General features: G+C 37.5%; 1 protein-coding gene and 1 long non-coding RNA gene across 2 annotated transcripts; both read right to left on the bottom strand.

The window, feature by feature from the left end:
* Positions 1 to 2,289: 2,289 nt before the first annotated feature.
* Positions 2,290 to 4,463, bottom strand: LOC136997277 (uncharacterized). The gene is made up of 4 exons (XM_067347846.1): positions 4,296 to 4,463; positions 3,572 to 3,719; positions 3,048 to 3,210; positions 2,290 to 2,975 (listed from the first exon to the last, which is right to left on the bottom strand). The coding sequence occupies exons 2-4, from the start codon at positions 3,605 to 3,607 to the stop codon at positions 2,665 to 2,667; spliced, it is 510 nt and encodes a 169-aa protein (XP_067203947.1). The 5' UTR covers positions 3,608 to 3,719; positions 4,296 to 4,463; the 3' UTR covers positions 2,290 to 2,664.
* A 10,271-nt stretch (positions 4,464 to 14,734) lies between these two features.
* LOC136997278 (uncharacterized) lies at positions 14,735 to 18,000 on the bottom strand. Its single transcript, XR_010888082.1, has 3 exons — positions 17,703 to 18,000; positions 17,329 to 17,455; positions 14,735 to 15,301 (listed from the first exon to the last, which is right to left on the bottom strand). It is a non-coding gene; the product is annotated as an uncharacterized lncRNA (long non-coding RNA).
* Positions 18,001 to 18,599: the final 599 nt, after the last annotated feature.

Raw genomic sequence — 18,599 nt, 5'->3', positions numbered from 1 at the left:
CTAACCTATATTGCACGAATAGTTCACGATTCCTTTTCCTCCTTCCTTTTGTTTTAGTTTCTTGATTCCTTCTTGCCAGCACGGCGACTGGGCCCATAACCTGATGTGATTTTGATATATAGCAGAGAGGTTTTTATAAAACAGCTTTTAGTTTTGAGACTTTATTCCTTCTTGATAAAGGTACAGCATGCAAGAGAACAGAGAGAGAGAGTATCGATAGTAGCGAAGCATATATATGTACGGAAAAATCATGCACTCGTGCAGACACATATAGCGTTTTCGATTATACAGGATTTGAACGACCCAGGGTTGGTTAATGACGTCATTGCAACCTCTCCACCAATGAAAGACTTGCATTTATAGTAAAATAGTGATTGATCAACCCTGGGTCGTTCAAATCCTGTATAATCGAAAACGCTAATAGCAAATAAAAAGGAAACAAAGAAAGTGCGGGAAAATACAAATAAAATGAGCAATCATCATGCACTATAATGAATTGTTGTCTCTCTTAACATAAGGAAATTTGTAATTTTTCCTACTAAAGAGCATGCATTTGTTGTGTTTCCACTTCTTCATACATAATCACTAATAATAATTATAATCTTACTCTCTTATACGTATAATTAATAATATAATTATCAATTTATTGTTAAGTGTTTTCCATTGCTAATTAATAATCTCAAAATGTTAACATATATTTTTTCTTTTAACTATCTTTTTATCATATTATTAATTATATGCTTATTGCAATAAAACAATTTTGCAATGCATAAGTAATTATTTTATCAAATTGTTATGTTGTATATAATTATCAAAACATCTGTTTAACTCTACTTATTATATCAAAGACATTGCGTACACTATGAATTGTTGGACGGTAGTACATTTCATTGAAGAAGAAACGGTAGAGGCTGTTCCAACATCATGGGTACATGGTGAAACCTGATATTGGCCACCATTTATTGGGTCAAAATTGACACATAGCATTAATAATTGCGAAACACCTATACTAAGTACTTGGACTCTCCATAAAATTAGAGAACTTGGTGATGGACGTACTTATGGTAATTATTTTTATATTATAATGAAATACAATATTTTCTTTATTTATAACAAACTTTATATAATTATACATATGTTTGTTTATTTTTAGACACTTTGCAAAAAGCGAAAGCAAAAGCCGTATTAGCAGAAGAAACGTCTGATTTAACATCTGATTATGATACAAAGAGAATACACAAGAAGAAAAGATTTTTTGACGATAATGAAGACTCATTATCGTCACATAATTCACATAATAGCTCGTTTGAAGATGAAATATCATCTAATTTAAAACTACCAGAGCCACCAAACAGTACAGGTATTCTGCAATTTTTTTAAGCACATTATGGTTAATGTTTTGGAACTTGTAAATAGTACACATAAATTTTAATATATCATTTAGTAAGTTTACAAAAATTTTAGATATCGTCAAGGCAGATGCACAGTTAAACACACAGCTATCTTCAATAAAATCTCAAAAATCTCTAAAAGAAACTTCGCACATGCAACATAAAGCTACTTATGGCAAGAAAATAGTAAAAGAAAGTACCCAGATAGCAAGTTGCCCGCAAGTTGCTATTAATTTGCTTGAAATTGCTTTATTAAAGTTGCCTTCAATATTGAGGAAAGCGGCTTCCGATTTTGTCTATTGGATTGTCGATTTTTATTGCTAGGAACAGTTACAAGCAACTTGATGGCAACAGTTGCCTTCTTACGAATCAGTCATATAATAGATTGTTGGAAATCATATGGCAACATGACGGAAATAGTTTCCACCTAAAATCTTAATTCCATTAGTTGCTAATAATCTGACGATAATTTGAAGGAAACCGTTGCCGTTAAAAAAAGACTCATCTGAGACATTGATTGTGTATCATGCAATATATATAGTGAAAATTACTAAAATGAGCAAATTTATTAATGTATCTGTGATTTGAGAGTCAATTCTGTATCATGAAATGTAGTGAAAATTACAGAAATAAAAAAAATTACTAAAAAGAAAATTTACTAAAAAGTATATAATCTTATTGTTTAATAAGTAATAAAATTGCTTACTTTTTGTAATTTTTACTACATTGCATGAATACAGAATACAAAATCGACTCCTAAATTACAGATGCATTCATTGCATACAGATGCATAAATTTGCTCATTTTTGTAATTTTTATTATGTTGCATGACACAATCAATATCCTGGTAAGATTTTGGTAGGCTATCAAGGTCATGCTTCACAATAATTAACCATAATTATATAATTGGATTCAAAAGTTTATTTAAAAAGTATCTTTTCAACATTCTTTTAGAATTTTCTTTATTAATGATTGCCCATATTCTGGGAAAATAAAATTTTTATAGCTATTATATATTTTATTGCTACCCAATTAAATAATAAGTGTCCTTACAAAATTAAATTAGACTTTCCAAACACTTTACAAAAAAAACAACACACTTATTGGCCAATCCAACACTATATAAATGAATATTTGTATCTACGCATTTTTTATATAAAATATATTTATGAAAATAAGAATGCACGTTAACAACATAAAAGAAACCGAAAATAAGAATGCACGTTAACAACATAAAAAAAACCGAAAAGATAACTTTAAGATAAAGATAACTTTATGAATCATTTGATGAGTGCTCATTTTCATCGCTATCATTTTCTACGTCTGTAACGTTATGTTCATTTTCTGAATTTCTATTATCCCTGTCGTTATCATCATTTTCTGAATTTCTATTATCCCCGTCGTTATCATCATTATATAATGCATCTGCAGTTGCCTGCAAATTTCTTCGATTTCCTTGTACACCTGGATGTCTACCTCTGGCATTCCGGAATCGTTGTTTGGCAATTTTCAAGGATGCGACGATATTTTTTTGGAATTCTTCTCTGGTTGGTTTAGGATAATACCTATTTGACGCTACGGCTTCTGAAAAATAATCAATATTATAATCAATATTGTACACACAGTGGACTAACAAATATACACAAATATACATACGGTAAATCGCTTGACATAAAATTGTATTATAGAATGGGAATTTAATATCATTAATTCCCCACCATGTCATTTGTCCGGCTACTTGCATCGTTAAAGCTTCTTTTATACATTGATGCACGCTATCTTTTAATGTTATGCAGTTTAAAAATTTAAAGTACTGTACCTATAAACATACAAATTATTGCAATAAAAGTAAAAAAGGTTAATCAATAAAGAGATAAGTTAGTTACATGCTATTTAATATTCTGAATTATGTATATGTGTAAAAGAATAATTCCGCAAACGTTTCGATCTGTAATAAAGTTATTTTCGAATACGATGATAGTCATTTAGAAAATAAACATTAAAAATAAATAAATACAATATTAATTAAGACTGATTCTAACAAGATTAACGATTCAAAACTGTCGAGGTATAAAACAAATTCTGAAGATATACAAATTATTACATAATATAAATTGAAATATACATCTATAAAGCAATTTCTTATGTGTATATTAAATATGAATTAATTTAATATTTACAACTTCTTCATAAACGGCGTTATCCTTTGTAAACATTTGTATTGCTTCTATTGTCGAAAATGGAAGAATTCGCGGCTTTGTAGGAATTGTATTAATAACGTTGCAATCGATTTTTCGCTCTATTGTATTCAATCGTTCATTTGTTCTTCTGAAATTAATTGATTATAATTAGTAATATTAATAAACAATGTGTGTGAAAATACTAAGATAAATATTTAACGGTAATAGTCCATCTAATTGTTTTAATGATTAATATTTCATATTCATCAAAACTTTTAAATAGATTGAATGAAACAAGTATATGTTTTTCTGAGAACAAAAATCAAAAATATTATAGATTATAAGAAGTTTCAAATTGAGAAATGTTTAAAAAAAAAATTATATATATAACGTAGTAAACATATTAATAAAGTATAATTAGAAGCATATATTCTGAAACCAATCAATGATATCAAAACGATAATAATGTTCAAAATATGTTAGTTATTCTTGCATTCCTTTATTTAGAATCATTCAGAATAAAAAAAGAATATTTCATTACTTATTTAGTCATATTTTTTCAAATATATTTTACAAATTTTTGCTCAGAAGCAAACTTGTAACGTTTAAAAATTTTTATGAACTATTTATTAAAAACTTTTAGAGAGAAAGTAAATATATATTATTCAAAACAGAGTTATTATCTATTTTCAATTTTAGTTAAAATAAGAAAATATATACGTACTGTATTTTATGCTGTAAGTCGCGAAGTATTTCAATTACTTGCGATATTTCATTTTTTTCTCTTGCTATTGGTGCATTATTTTCCAATTGTATTTGATGTGATGGTATAACTTTTTGAAGTGGTTCAATTGATACGGTATTTCCCAATTCTTGTATGTTGTAACATGGGTTAAACCCATGTTACTAGTCGCGCGATCGGCCGCGACGATCATCCGCGCATCAAGCCGCCGGCCGCAACACGTCATCGGAATGCGGCCGCCGAGGGGGGCGAACGGGTATATAAGGCCGTCGCTCCGGCCAGTAGGGACCTTACCCGGTCTGCAGTGAGCACGCTGCAGACCTTCCAAGCCATCAGGGCGCACTCTGACTTGGCTTTTCCATTCCTCCAGGAGCAGGGAGCACTCTGTCTCCGCCGGGCGCACTCGGCATCCTCACTTTTCCGTTCCTCCAGGAGCAGGGAGCACTCTGTCTCCGCCGGGCGCACTCGGCATCCGTATACCGTTCACCGTCCCTCTCAAGGCAGGGAGCACTCTGTCTTCGTCGGGAGCACTCGACGTCCCGTACACACCGTCCGTTCCTCCGTAGGTTTAAGTATTATTAAGTTCGCGCTTCTTAGTCTAGATTCTCTAGTTTGCATTCATTTAATTTATCCTTCACTAGCTTATTTTCCGCTAGCATGTATTCTTTTCGTTGGTTTATCATGTTCTAGCTTGTATTCTGTAGTTTATATTCTTTTACGGTAGATACCTGTCTCACTCTTGCGGTACCAACGTGCGTTACCACTATACGCTTTCCTCGCGCTCTCGCTGGGACGCCGCTCTCGCTTGCACGCCGCACTCGCTTGCTTTCTAAACTACAGCTTGCTCTTATAATAATTACCATGTAAAAATGTATCTAACTCTTTGCATAGAAATATATTTATTTCTACCTCCTAATTTGGTCTAAGTTCATTGGAGTCTCCCCGTCTAACCGCTTATACCGAATCCTGGCACCGACGAGCTATTCCGCACTTAGCAATAGAATCGCGAGATAAAAACGCACCGTTACATGGCGCCCGAACAGGGACCGTAATCCAGAGACTCCAATCTGCGTAGTCCAATGCCCGCGTGGATATATCAATTAACTAAAGAGCAAGCGATACAGACCCTAACGCGGCTTAATATAGACGCAAACGGAAAATTAGACGACCTGCGCAAACGACTCGCGCAGTACGCAAAAACACATCCCGAAACAACATTCGCAATGCCGAACGTACCCGGACCGTCAACAGAGAACACCGGAACGACCGAGGCGAGGGCCGAAGGAGTACCAGCCCTCAGCCTTCTTGAACGGACAAAAATACTGAACCAAATCCGGAAGTGGGGCCAACACTTCGAGGGGAAGGACCCCCTAGGGTTTATAGAGAGAGTAGAGGAGCTAGGCCAGGAATATGGGTACGAAGAGGCCCATCTACTCCTCGGACTACCCGAACTACTCCGGGGCAATGCCCTCCTGTGGTTCCGGAATAACCGGACCTCGTGGTCAAAATGGACAGAATTCCGACAAGCCTTCAAAGCCCACTATCTAACACCGGGATACCAACGGCAGCTGAGGCGCGAAATACAAGGTAGGCAGCAGAAACCGGGCGAAACCTTTACTACCTACATAACCGAGCTTCAGACTATGATGCGGCGTGCTGGGGGCTATTCACCGGAGGACCAGCTGGAAATCCTCCATGAAAACATGAATCCGGATTACCAGCTATATGTACCGCTCGAGAGCGTAACGAGCTTGGAGGAACTCGAGGCCAAGGTACATAATATAGACAAGATCCAGGCCCGACGGAGCAAACAACGGCCCCAACCGGAAATAACGGGGACCCGAGTCGCCGCAGCCACTTACGACCGGACGCAGTGCTGCTGGCGCTGTAAACAGCGGGGACATACGCGCCAAAACTGCCGACGACCGGCACTGAAGTTCTGTTCCCAATGCGGGAAAGAAGGTGTACTCACACGCGAGTGTCACCCGCCACCGGGAAACGACACCCGGGCCGGAGTCACAGCGGTCGCCGACCGGCCCGAGTCCGAATAACCTACCGCCCCCGACCGTACGTACAAATCTCTATCAGGGGCCACAACATCCAGGCCCTGATAGACTCGGGGTCCGAGATATCTTTAATGAGCACCGAAATGGCGTCGCTACTAAAGGGGTGCAACACCGTCCCGTGCCGCCGCCGGATCCATCTAGCCGACGGCACCCGAGTAGCAATAGGCCAGCTGCTGGAAGCTCAGGTATCCACCGCCGAGCGCACCGTCAAACATCAATTCGCCGTACTACCAGGATTAAGCACCGCCGTCCTTATAGGGACGGACCTGTGGGCCAAGCTAAGGTTCACACTACCGCCACCACCAATACGGCGGGTCAACTGGGGCCCCGCCACCGGGACAGTTTCCTCGACCGCGGCCACAAACGAAACCAGCCGCCTCGAGAAATTTCTGGCCGAGGAATTGCCGAAGTTCGACCAGATCTCAGGGCCGACGAATCACGCGACGCATCAAATAAGGTTACGTTGCGAAACGCCGATCAAGCAGAGATACCGCCCCAGGAACCCGGCCATGCAGGCCATTATCGACGAAGAAGTCGAGAAGATGGAAAAAGAAGGCATTATCGAACCGTCCACCAGTGCCTGGAGCTCGCCCGTAGTGATCGTCCGGAAGAAGGACGGCACATACCGATTCTGCGTCGATTTTCGGAGACTAAATCAAGTCACCGAGAAGGACGCATACCCGTTACCACACATAACGGCCACTCTAGACAAGTTGAGGGGAGCACGGTACCTGTCCACCTTGGACCTAAAAAACGGATACTGGCAGGTACCACTCACGCCAGAAAGCCGTCCGCTGACCGCCTTCACCGTCCCCGGTCGAGGACTCCGACAATTCCGAGTCCTACCGTTCGGCCTGCATTCGGCACCCGCCACCTTCCAGCGGTTGCTCGACACCGTCCTCGGACCTGAACTCGAGCCGAACGTACTAGTATACCTCGATGACATCGTGGTGGCCAGCCAAACCCTAGACGACCACCTACGTCACCTAAGGGAGGTCTTCCGACGGCTACGAAACGCAAACTTGCGCTTGAATCCAGCAAAGTGCCATTTCTGTCGAAGTAGCCTAAAGTATCTCGGCCACATTATCGACCAGGATGGCATCCGGACCGACCCAGACAAGGTCAACGCCATTACGAACTGGCCGACACCTACGACAATCCGTATGGTTCGACAGTTCCTCGGGGTAGCCTCGTGGTACCGACGATTCATCGCGGACTTCCCCGCCATCGCCACGCCACTTATCCGTCTCACCCGCAAAAACGTACGGTGGAGATGGACCGACGAAGAAGAGGAAGCGTTCCACAGCCTCAAGCAAGCCTCGACCACCACACCGGTACTCGCCTGTCCAGACTTCAGCCGCCCGTTCGTACTGCAGACCGACGCTAGCACCGTGGGCCTTGGCGCTATACTCACCCAGCGACACGATGAAGGGGAACGAGTAGTGGCCTACGCCAGCCGAACACTAAATGCGGCCGAAAAAAATTACAGCGCCACTGAGCTCGAATGCTTGGCAGTGATCTGGGGCGTACGCCGAATGCGGGATTACCTGGAAGGGTACCGCTTTACGGTCATAACCGACCACCAGTCGTTACGCTGGCTGCAGAAAATCGAATCACCCACCGGACGCCTGGCCCGCTGGGCACTTGAGTTGCAGCAATACGATTTCGATATCAAATACCGCAAGGGCTCACAAAATCAATTGGCGGACGCCCTATCAAGAGAACCGGAAGTAAGTGCGGTACAACGGGAGGATACCTGCAAGTGGTACCAACGCTTGGAAGCGGCGGTACGTTCCGACCCGGCCGGATACCCGGACTACGAACTCCGAGACGGACGTCTCTATCGCCACTTACTACACGACCTTAACTTCCACGATACCCCGGTCGAAGAACAGTGGAAGCAGTGCGTCCCCCGGAACCAACGAACGGCCGTCTTACAGCGCGCTCACGACGAGCCAGCCGCCGGACATCTTGGAACCGCCAAAACGATTGCTCGGGTGGCCCGAGCCTATTACTGGCCGAACATGTTCCGGGAAACCGCCGACTACGTCCGGAAGTGTCAAACGTGCCTGGCACATAAAAGCCTCCAACAACGACCAGCAGGCAATTTGCACTCCACTCCGGTGGACACCCCATGGCAACGTGTGTCCATAGACCTGGTCGGACCCCTACCACGATCCCGTCAAGGGCATACGTGGCTGCTGACCATGCAAGACCGGTTCAGCAAGTGGGTCGAGATGGCGCCCCTCCGTCAGGCCACCGCATCCGCCGTCACTCGAGAGGTTACCCACCGGTTAATCTACCGACACGGAACACCTAGCGAAGTCATGTCCGACAACGGCACCCAATTCACATCACGGGAATTCCGGGAGATGCTCCGTACGTTCGGGGTCCAACACCGTACAACTCCCGCCTACGCGCCACATTGCAACCCGGTAGAAAGGGCGAACCGGACGATCAAAACGATGATCGCACAATATGTCGGACACGACCATCGCGATTGGGATAAACGCATACACGCGTTACAATTCGCGTATAACACCGCCCGGCACGAGGTCACCGGCTATACTCCGGCCTTCCTCAACCACGGCCGAGAATTGGCCAGGCCACACCCCGAAGACCGAACCGTAACCGCCACCGGCGGAAGCCTAGAGGCGAACCGGCAGCAGCTGGAAGGAGCCTACGAGGTAGTCCGGGTACAATTAGCGCGAGCATTCCAACGTCAGGAACGGCATTACAACCTGCGCCGCCGACACTGGCATCCGAAAATCGGAGAAAAAGTCTGGAAGCGGGACCGGCACCTCTCCGACAAAGCCGAAGCGTTCAACGCAAAGCTCGCGCCGAAATATATCGGGCCACTAATTGTAAAAGCGATAATATCGCCCGTCATCGTCGATTTACGCGATTCCGTAAACAATAAGTGGTATCGACGCGTACACATTCAAGACTTAAAACCGGCGCCGCCCGAAATGTAAACACGACCCGTACCGCATTCCTAATATACAAAAGAAACTCGGGGACAAAGGTCGACCGCGCCGCGAGCCAGCCGTCATGTTTACTATATCGCGCGTCATAACACGATCTACCCGAGTTGGTATACCCGACAAGCGACCGCTAGCCGTTAGTTCTCGTCACAATGTCGACTCGACAGGACGAAATACGACGCTTATTCGGAGACCTTTCCGACGATTCTGAAAACGAGGCGCCTGCGTGCGCCCAAATTACCGCCGGTCCGAGCGTACCCAGCGTGGGGACACGCATTCAACGGTCAGACCGCGAGCAGCGAGAAAAAGCGGCCTGGATGATGACACCACCGCCGATTCGGCCCCGGCGACGCATGAGCGCGGAGCTTAGGGCCCTACACACAGCCACAGGACCACCAGCCACATCACCGCGAATGCGGATCCTACGAGCGGCCTCCACCACGCCGCCTTCCACACGGACCGGCCGGCAGACCGAACCTCCGCGGACACCGCCACGAAGATGCCCGGCTGCCGGGCCTTCAGGCACGCCGCCCACCGCCGCCGAAACACCACCGACTCCGACCAACCCACCAGAAGTGGATGTCCAGCTGTCAGATGGGACCTGGGTAAAGGTACCATACTGGGCCGCCCACCGCAGCCGGAAGTACCACGTGGTCACCGCCGCTGGACGCTGGCTGGTGCGGTTCGACTTCCGAGGCCAGGCGAGGTCCTCGCACCTCATTCCGCCACCCGCATCGCACCCCCCCTAAAAAGAAAGGGGTAGTGTAACATGGGTTAAACCCATGTTACTAGTCGCGCGATCGGCCGCGACGATCATCCGCGCATCAAGCCGCCGGCCGCAACACGTCATCGGAATGCGGCCGCCGAGGGGGGCGAACGGGTATATAAGGCCGTCGCTCCGGCCAGTAGGGACCTTACCCGGTCTGCAGTGAGCACGCTGCAGACCTTCCAAGCCATCAGGGCGCACTCTGACTTGGCTTTTCCATTCCTCCAGGAGCAGGGAGCACTCTGTCTCCGCCGGGCGCACTCGGCATCCTCACTTTTCCGTTCCTCCAGGAGCAGGGAGCACTCTGTCTCCGCCGGGCGCACTCGGCATCCGTATACCGTTCACCGTCCCTCTCAAGGCAGGGAGCACTCTGTCTTCGTCGGGAGCACTCGACGTCCCGTACACACCGTCCGTTCCTCCGTAGGTTTAAGTATTATTAAGTTCGCGCTTCTTAGTCTAGATTCTCTAGTTTGCATTCATTTAATTTATCCTTCACTAGCTTATTTTCCGCTAGCATGTATTCTTTTCGTTGGTTTATCATGTTCTAGCTTGTATTCTGTAGTTTATATTCTTTTACGGTAGATACCTGTCTCACTCTTGCGGTACCAACGTGCGTTACCACTATACGCTTTCCTCGCGCTCTCGCTGGGACGCCGCTCTCGCTTGCACGCCGCACTCGCTTGCTTTCTAAACTACAGCTTGCTCTTATAATAATTACCATGTAAAAATGTATCTAACTCTTTGCATAGAAATATATTTATTTCTACCTCCTAATTTGGTCTAAGTTCATTGGAGTCTCCCCGTCTAACCGCTTATACCGAATCCTGGCACCGACGAGCTATTCCGCACTTAGCAATAGAATCGCGAGATAAAAACGCACCGTTACAATGTGATATGATTCTTGCACTAATGAATTTGCATTTTCAACATTTGATACAGGTTGACAACATGGTTGTAAATTGTGTAGCAACTGCATCTCATTCTCCAAAGGAATACTATGTGGATAAATGGGTGATGATGTAATATTTTCCGAAACTTCTTTATGTTGTATGTTATTCTTCATTAAATTTCTGTTTAATTCTTGAGTTATATGATGAAAACTGTTTCCATTAATGCCAGATTGTTGTGGTGATATACTTGTTGCATTATTCGCTTTAAATGATTGAAAGTTGTTAATAGTCTGTTGCTGTGCATTTTCTGTAAAATTGTCTGTTGCATTTTGTCCAGTATTATTAGAAACATTTTGTCCAGTAAGAGGTATTGGGTGATATGGTAATCGATGTTTTTGATTATACGTTAGTGTGTATGGAGTATTTTGATAGGTCTTATCAGACATAATGCGTACCCTTGTACAGTTTGAATCCTTATTGAAATTAGAATTACACTGCACATTTTCATTATTCATAACATTATGGATATCTTGTAAAGTAGATGAAACTTTTTTCTTTGCTTTTTCTTCATTAATATACTTAGATTTTTTTTTAACCTTCACTCCTTCTTCGCTCGAAGTAGTTTCGAATCGATGTGGTTTTTTACATAATCTTTTTGGACGATGTATGGATCTAAAAACAAGACAAAAATAATCTAAACATTAATATTGTCAACATAAACATAAAATAGTAATAATACTTTTTCTGTAACAGTAACTGTAATTGTAAAAAATTCCCACAATATTTTAATAAGCACAATATTTTGAGCGCAATATTCATCACGCTATACAGGGTGTCAATTAAGTCCCGGGACGGCTGAATATTTTCTCATGTAAGGTATTTTTGAAAAAGGTCAAGGTTATTTCTGAAGTAATTTTCAACGAGGAATTCAACGGTGACCTTCAATTTGACCTTGAGCTTGACCTTCAAGGTCATTTCAAGGTTAGGTTAGGTTTTTTAAATAGAAACCCCTATTTTTGATTCCAAAATCTAATAGCTGGTGCCAAGAGCTTTTCAAAACACTATAATGAAGTTATTTTTCATTAAGTACTTTTCGAGTTATGAGGCTTGTAAATTACAGTATTTTGACATAAAATACAAAATATCTTGTAAAACATTTAATTTTTGGGAATCTTACTTTAATACTTTTATGCATAAAATAATAAGACGAATCAATTGGTATAAAGAAAACACATAGTTGCTTTCAAGAAAAAATATGTAGTTTGCAACATGCAACTGCATACTTTTTCTTGAAAGCAACTATGTGTTTTCTTTATACCAATTGATTCGTCTTATTATTTTATGCATAAAAGTATTAAAGTAAGATTCCCAAAAATTAAATGTTTTACAAGATATTTTGTATTTTATGTCAAAATACTGTAATTTACAAGCCTCATAACTCGAAAAGTACTTAATGAAAAATAACTTCATTATAGTGTTTTGAAAAGCTCTTGACACCAGCTATTAGATTTTGGAATCAAAAATAGGGGTTTCTATTTAAAAAACCTAACCTAACCTTGAAATGACCTTGAAGGTCAAGCTCAAGGTCAAATTGAAGGTCACCGTTGAATTCCTCGTTGAAAATTACTTCAGAAATGACCTTGACTTTTTCAAAAATACCTTACATGAGAAAATATTCAGCCGTCCCGGGACTTAATTGACACCCTGTATAAAGATTTGAACAAGCAACATGTATCAAATTCTTGCGAAATAAGTTTGTTAACGACGTGAAAATACATACATGAAAAGTATAAAATGTACATACATATACAATTACCTTTAAATATTTTAAGATGATCGATGTGATATGTGATGTGACAATTTTTTTATGCAAAAAATGTTTATAATCACTTTTGATAACAAAGTTTATTGTTATTTACATAAATACCATACTTTATAATTATATATATATATATATATATATATATATATATATATAATTAATATATTATTATATATTATTATATATATTATTGATAATATATATTATTATTATATATATTATTATATATTATTGATAATCAATAAAAAAAGAAAATTTTTCTTTATTTTATAGCATTACTGCAACGATAAATTCGTCTTTTATTATATTATCTTGTATTACTTCATTATTAGAAAGACAACTAAAATAAGGCATTTTAAAACATTTAGCTTTGATATTTTTTAATGGAATAATATCATAATCATGAGCTAATCTAGAACACTTGTAAATACCGACGGAGGATGAGTTGATGCCAATATTGTTAAAATCTGTTACTCGTAGAAATTTTTTAATAACAATAAAAAAATTATTTTCACATTGTAAAATATTTTTTACGCAACATATATTTGAGTCTGATAAAATACAACAATCGTCTTGTTGACTAATACCAATTGTAATATCCAAAGTTTTTAAAAATTTGTACTGGTCATACATCCTAGAATTATTGTCAGCATAAGGTAATGGACCCTGCTCGTGTTTTTTCCACACTTTTATATAATCATTTTGTACAATAGACTTCCTTTTGCATTGTTCTTGCTCCGCATGCCTTGCAGCAATTTGTTGTAAGGAAAGATGTGGTTTTCTACACATTCTTTTGAAATTAATTATGCTGTTTTCATAAGGAAATGCTGAATAACTATCTAAAGGGCCAAATCGAAGTACATCTTCGATTAAATGTAGAATTCCATGTATATTGTATGATAAAAAAGTTGGGCCATAAATGTCTTCAGAAAGCAACACAAATTTCTTTATAGCTATTTCAGAAAAAACTAGATTTCTATTTGTATTATATACCGACGAAACAAGAATGCGCATGGAAATATGGAAAAGTAAAAAATGATTATATACGTAATCTTTAATAACTCCTTTAAAACATACTATTCCAACATATAACATAATTTGACGCCACTGGGTGGCTTTAAATTGGTCACAGTCAACAAGCGATTCAACACGGCGTGCAAATTTCTCGTGGACAATATTTCGATAGAACCTTCAACCGATTTGAAATAATTTCGATTTGAATTCCCGATAATTTAGTGCATTTTTCGTATAAGTCCCGCGTAACCATGTCAAAGTTAATTTTTTCATTACTCCTAGACAACACAGATGCATATATTCAAAGACAACATCTTTAACCATATTGAAAGATAAATAAGATAATGGACTTGAGCCTTTATGATGCTCCTGATCTATTTGTTGTTTGTATTCTTCATTTGTGCGTTGTGTATGCTCAACACCTCTAAGTACCATATATCTTCCAATACTAAACCCGTTAACTGTGCATTTTGAGCATGGACTGGAAGAACAGTGACCTTTATGTCCTAAAATAAATGCTCTAGCTGGCGCATCTGCGATAAAGCATCGTAATTTTATTAAGAATTTTTTATTTTTAAAGATAATTCCACCTTCATTAAAAATTTCATGTAAATCGGAGTTACAATACTGGAAAAACTCTTCTGCACTGTTAGGTTTTTTTGGACCTTTATATATGCCTACAGTTTCTGGAATAGATTTTGGAATATTAGCAATTCTGCATTGAATTGGCCAAATATCATGTTTCCCACTTTTATATAATTTTGCACCATCCGTACTAATATCAATTTCGAGAATTTCGGGAATCAATGACAAATTTACATATTCAAGGGTTTGAGCCAGACATTTCTTTACCCCAATATGTAAATATTCTCCTGGCTCAATTTTATATAAAATTGAACGAATGTGTGGTGTGAAGAGCAATGTTCGGATATCTTTGGGTAAAAATGTTAAGCAACTATGACTTCTTAAAACTGTTAAAATACGGTTACCCAAAATGTGATTTGCATCAACTAGAACAGCTGCTAAGTTTTTCTGAAAAATTACTTTATTATTTGTATTCATAACTTTAATCCTATCTACATTGTTTATACATGAATGAAGAGAATATTTATTTGCAGCAAGTTGTGCAATCGGAGCAAAAATTTCTTGTACAAAATAATTTTCGTTGCAGTCTTCAAAATTTTGAGGTTTTATAATATATTCTTTAACATTTTGAGATTCTATATTTTCAGCAAAGTTTTCAAGCGAAATATTTACAGGACTACTATCTATCAAAAGTGATTTTTTAACACTAATTGCTTTTTTTATCATTTGTTTCTGATGGGCTAATCTTAACCTTTGTTGCCTTTTTGATACAGCATGAAGAGACTTGTAGTAGCGCGAATTGTTAGTTTCCAATTGAATTTGCTTCATTTTTAAATTTGAATTAGATCCAGATTATTTACACTGCGAAAAAATTAAAATAAATAGGTACATGTAATTAACATACAACTTCTTGTTCAGTGAATGCATATAAATTGTTGTATAACTTTAGGAACGAAATTTAAGCGCATAATCTTTTATATTGTAATATTTTCTATTATATAATGAAAGTTTTAAAATAGAAAAGTGCAAAAAAGTTTCCAAGCATAGAACTAAACCACATAAAATAAAGTTTTTATTCAATAAAGTCATTGTATTACAATGTGACTTTATTACCAATGCTTTAATAAAAATGTTTGAATCTTTTATTCATACTACTGGACATTTAGATGTATCACTAAAAATCAAAATACAATGAATCATATTGGAAACTCACTTCGCTGGTATTCTAGTAATCAAACAGCTACGATATATAAAGTTTATATAAAAAAAAATATCGAAGAACATGTATGTACATACATGCGTGCAGGAAGAAACAGAAGAAGAATAGAAACAATTAAATAGTGCAAGATTAATTTGATAAATTATAAATAATTAAAATTTCTTTAAATGTATTTTTCTCATTAATTAAGTTTATGCAAATATGCACTACTTTAAAATGTTCCACATATGCATCAGTTTAAAATTAAAAAGTTTTTAAGATTATTGATTGAAAAATTGACATTGAGTATACTAACAGAACAGAATTTGTAATGTGTTATTTCAATTTTGTAATATAAATACATATACAAATAATTAAATATTTAATTTTTTAAATAAAATAATTATCAAATAATTACCACTAAATTTACTTATATAAAGATTCTGTTCTATTAGATCTTTTGTTAATCTTTAATCCAAATTTCATAAAAATCCATTGAAATTTGTCATATAAAATACATTCTCTTCCTAGAGTATATTTTTCATGCATTTAATCAATATAAAAATGTTTGTTTAGATACTTAAGTCTAAATTTTTAAATTAAAATCACTTTTTATATGCAATATGATAAAAAATATTATAAATAAAATAAAATAGTATGATAAATATGATAAACATAAAATAGAAAATTTAAACATTTTTTAATTCCATGCAACTAAATTTTCACTTTAATGATACAGTCTTTTTAGAAACAAAGATTGATTATTTTAAAATATGACTCTTTCATTTGGCTCCATTTATAAAATATGTTGCTATAATAAAGTTTGAATAAATATTTCTTATTGTTATTTGTTTTACATTGTTCAAGTAACACATGTAACAAAAAATTTAATGAAACAGTCTAAATTTTTTAATAATCTGTATTTAATTTTAACACTATTATTACTTTAAGATTCAATGTTTCTTTTGAAATATTTATGAATATAATTTAGAAGATACAAAATCTTTAACAATAACATATTTTAACTAATAATGGGCTCTTTTTATAAAATAATTTTAATTACAGAGCAGTATATTAAGAGTTAAAAGCTAGAACTCAAATACATTAATGTTTTATTTTAATTTTTATTAATTAATTTATATTAATTAATTTGTATTTGCAAGTAATTTTAATTTTTATTAATTAATTTGTATTAATTTGTTAAATTGAGCACCAAGATCTAGCTTAGACTCTTAATACACTACTTCATAATTTAAATTACTAAACTTTTAATCAATATATACACAAGTAAAAAGAGTAAGAGAATCAATCTTTCAAATATCTTTTCTAAAAATTACTCACTATTTTCGACTGAAGCAAAATTGAAATACAAATTTTTTTTGCTACTTTATTCATTTATTCTCCTCATTGTAATTTCAATTTTTTCATCGACAATAATTGAATGTTGTCTAATATTTTAAATATTTTCGTAGATTCTACCAATTACTTTTAATTTGTAATCAATTAATCCAAAAACATAATATAGAGCAAAATAAATAAAATATTTCAACTAAATATTATTTCATAACATTTAATGCAATTTAATATAATTTAATAAAAAGAATTAATAGTGCAAAAATACTGTCGTAGTGAAAGTTTATAGAAAATTTTTTTGAATGTGAATTATAATGTACAATATATTTATACTTACCGCATCGCAGTAAAACTTTTTTCGAGAAATGATATCAAAAAACGACAATGCTAAATTTATATCTATTATATAGTATATTATACATATATAGTAGTAAATAAACTGTGATACACTGCCAATTTTAAATCTGAAATTATTTAAAATAAATGCACAATTAACATATAAAATATTATTTAATAATCAATCCTACGGAAAATATGTGATTTAGGCCGGTATTCATAGTCCGTTCTTATATTTAAGATTGTCTTAAGCACGGACTTATATTCGCTCTCTTCGTCACACATAGATTGTGTCTGACAAAGAGAGCGAATATAAGTTCGTGCTTAAGACGATCTTGAATATAAGAACGGACTATGAATACCGCCCTTACTTACATTATTCGCACTGATTATTCTTAGAGTTAGAGGTTATTGTGCGTCTTGCGACGTAGTAGTGTACTGCCGAGTCAGACTTTGTTATTCTTCTTTCTTCTAATGATATCTGCTCTCAAAATGAGAGTCCTCAACATTTCACGTATTAAATACACATAGAAGACACAATTGTGCCGAAATTGTTAAAATGTTGTATAATAAAGAACAGCGAGAAACGGATTACGCACGTGCACGCACGCGAGACCGGAAGAAACAATGCTGCCAACGATCTGGGCTGCGGGCGGCAACGCGCACATCATGCCGCCCGCAGCCAATAACGCGCTCTTTTTAGTCCAAATGTAAAAATTTATATCTTGCTTATTATTGCTCAAATCGCAAAACTATAAAGGATTTTTCTACTCGGTTTAACCCACTCTACCTGTATAAGAAAGGTGTTTCATCATGTCGGGGACACTCTGTATATATGTATAGATATTTTTTTTTTATTATGTATATATATATATATATATATATATATATATATATATACCATATATATATATATATATTTAAATAAATATCCATTAAGGTCCGCGCGCTTATAATGCATTTACTACGGTACATGAAGGGCAACTCGGCCCATTTAACAGCATTGAGAGAAGATGTAAATTACGTCTTGCGTTTCCGTGAGACACTAAGTTTCATCCATATATTCCCAGTATTACAATCACTGAGCGGCTAAGGCTGTGTCCGAAATTGACTGCCGGTATTGAAAATCTGTAATATACGTAACGTGAAATATAGATTTTTAGTACTGGCAGTAATTTTGGAATGCAGCCTAAATAGTATCGAATGTGATTAGTTTTTCAAATTATTATTAAATTTGAATTATTATTAAATTATTATTAAATTTAAAGATAA

This window comes from Linepithema humile, chromosome 1 (assembly GCF_040581485.1).
Source record: "Linepithema humile isolate Giens D197 chromosome 1, Lhum_UNIL_v1.0, whole genome shotgun sequence".
NCBI classification, from domain to species: Eukaryota; Metazoa; Arthropoda; class Insecta; order Hymenoptera; family Formicidae; genus Linepithema; species Linepithema humile.
The sequence above is the reverse complement of the archived record's forward strand: the minus strand, read 5'-3'. Positions and strand labels throughout refer to the sequence as shown.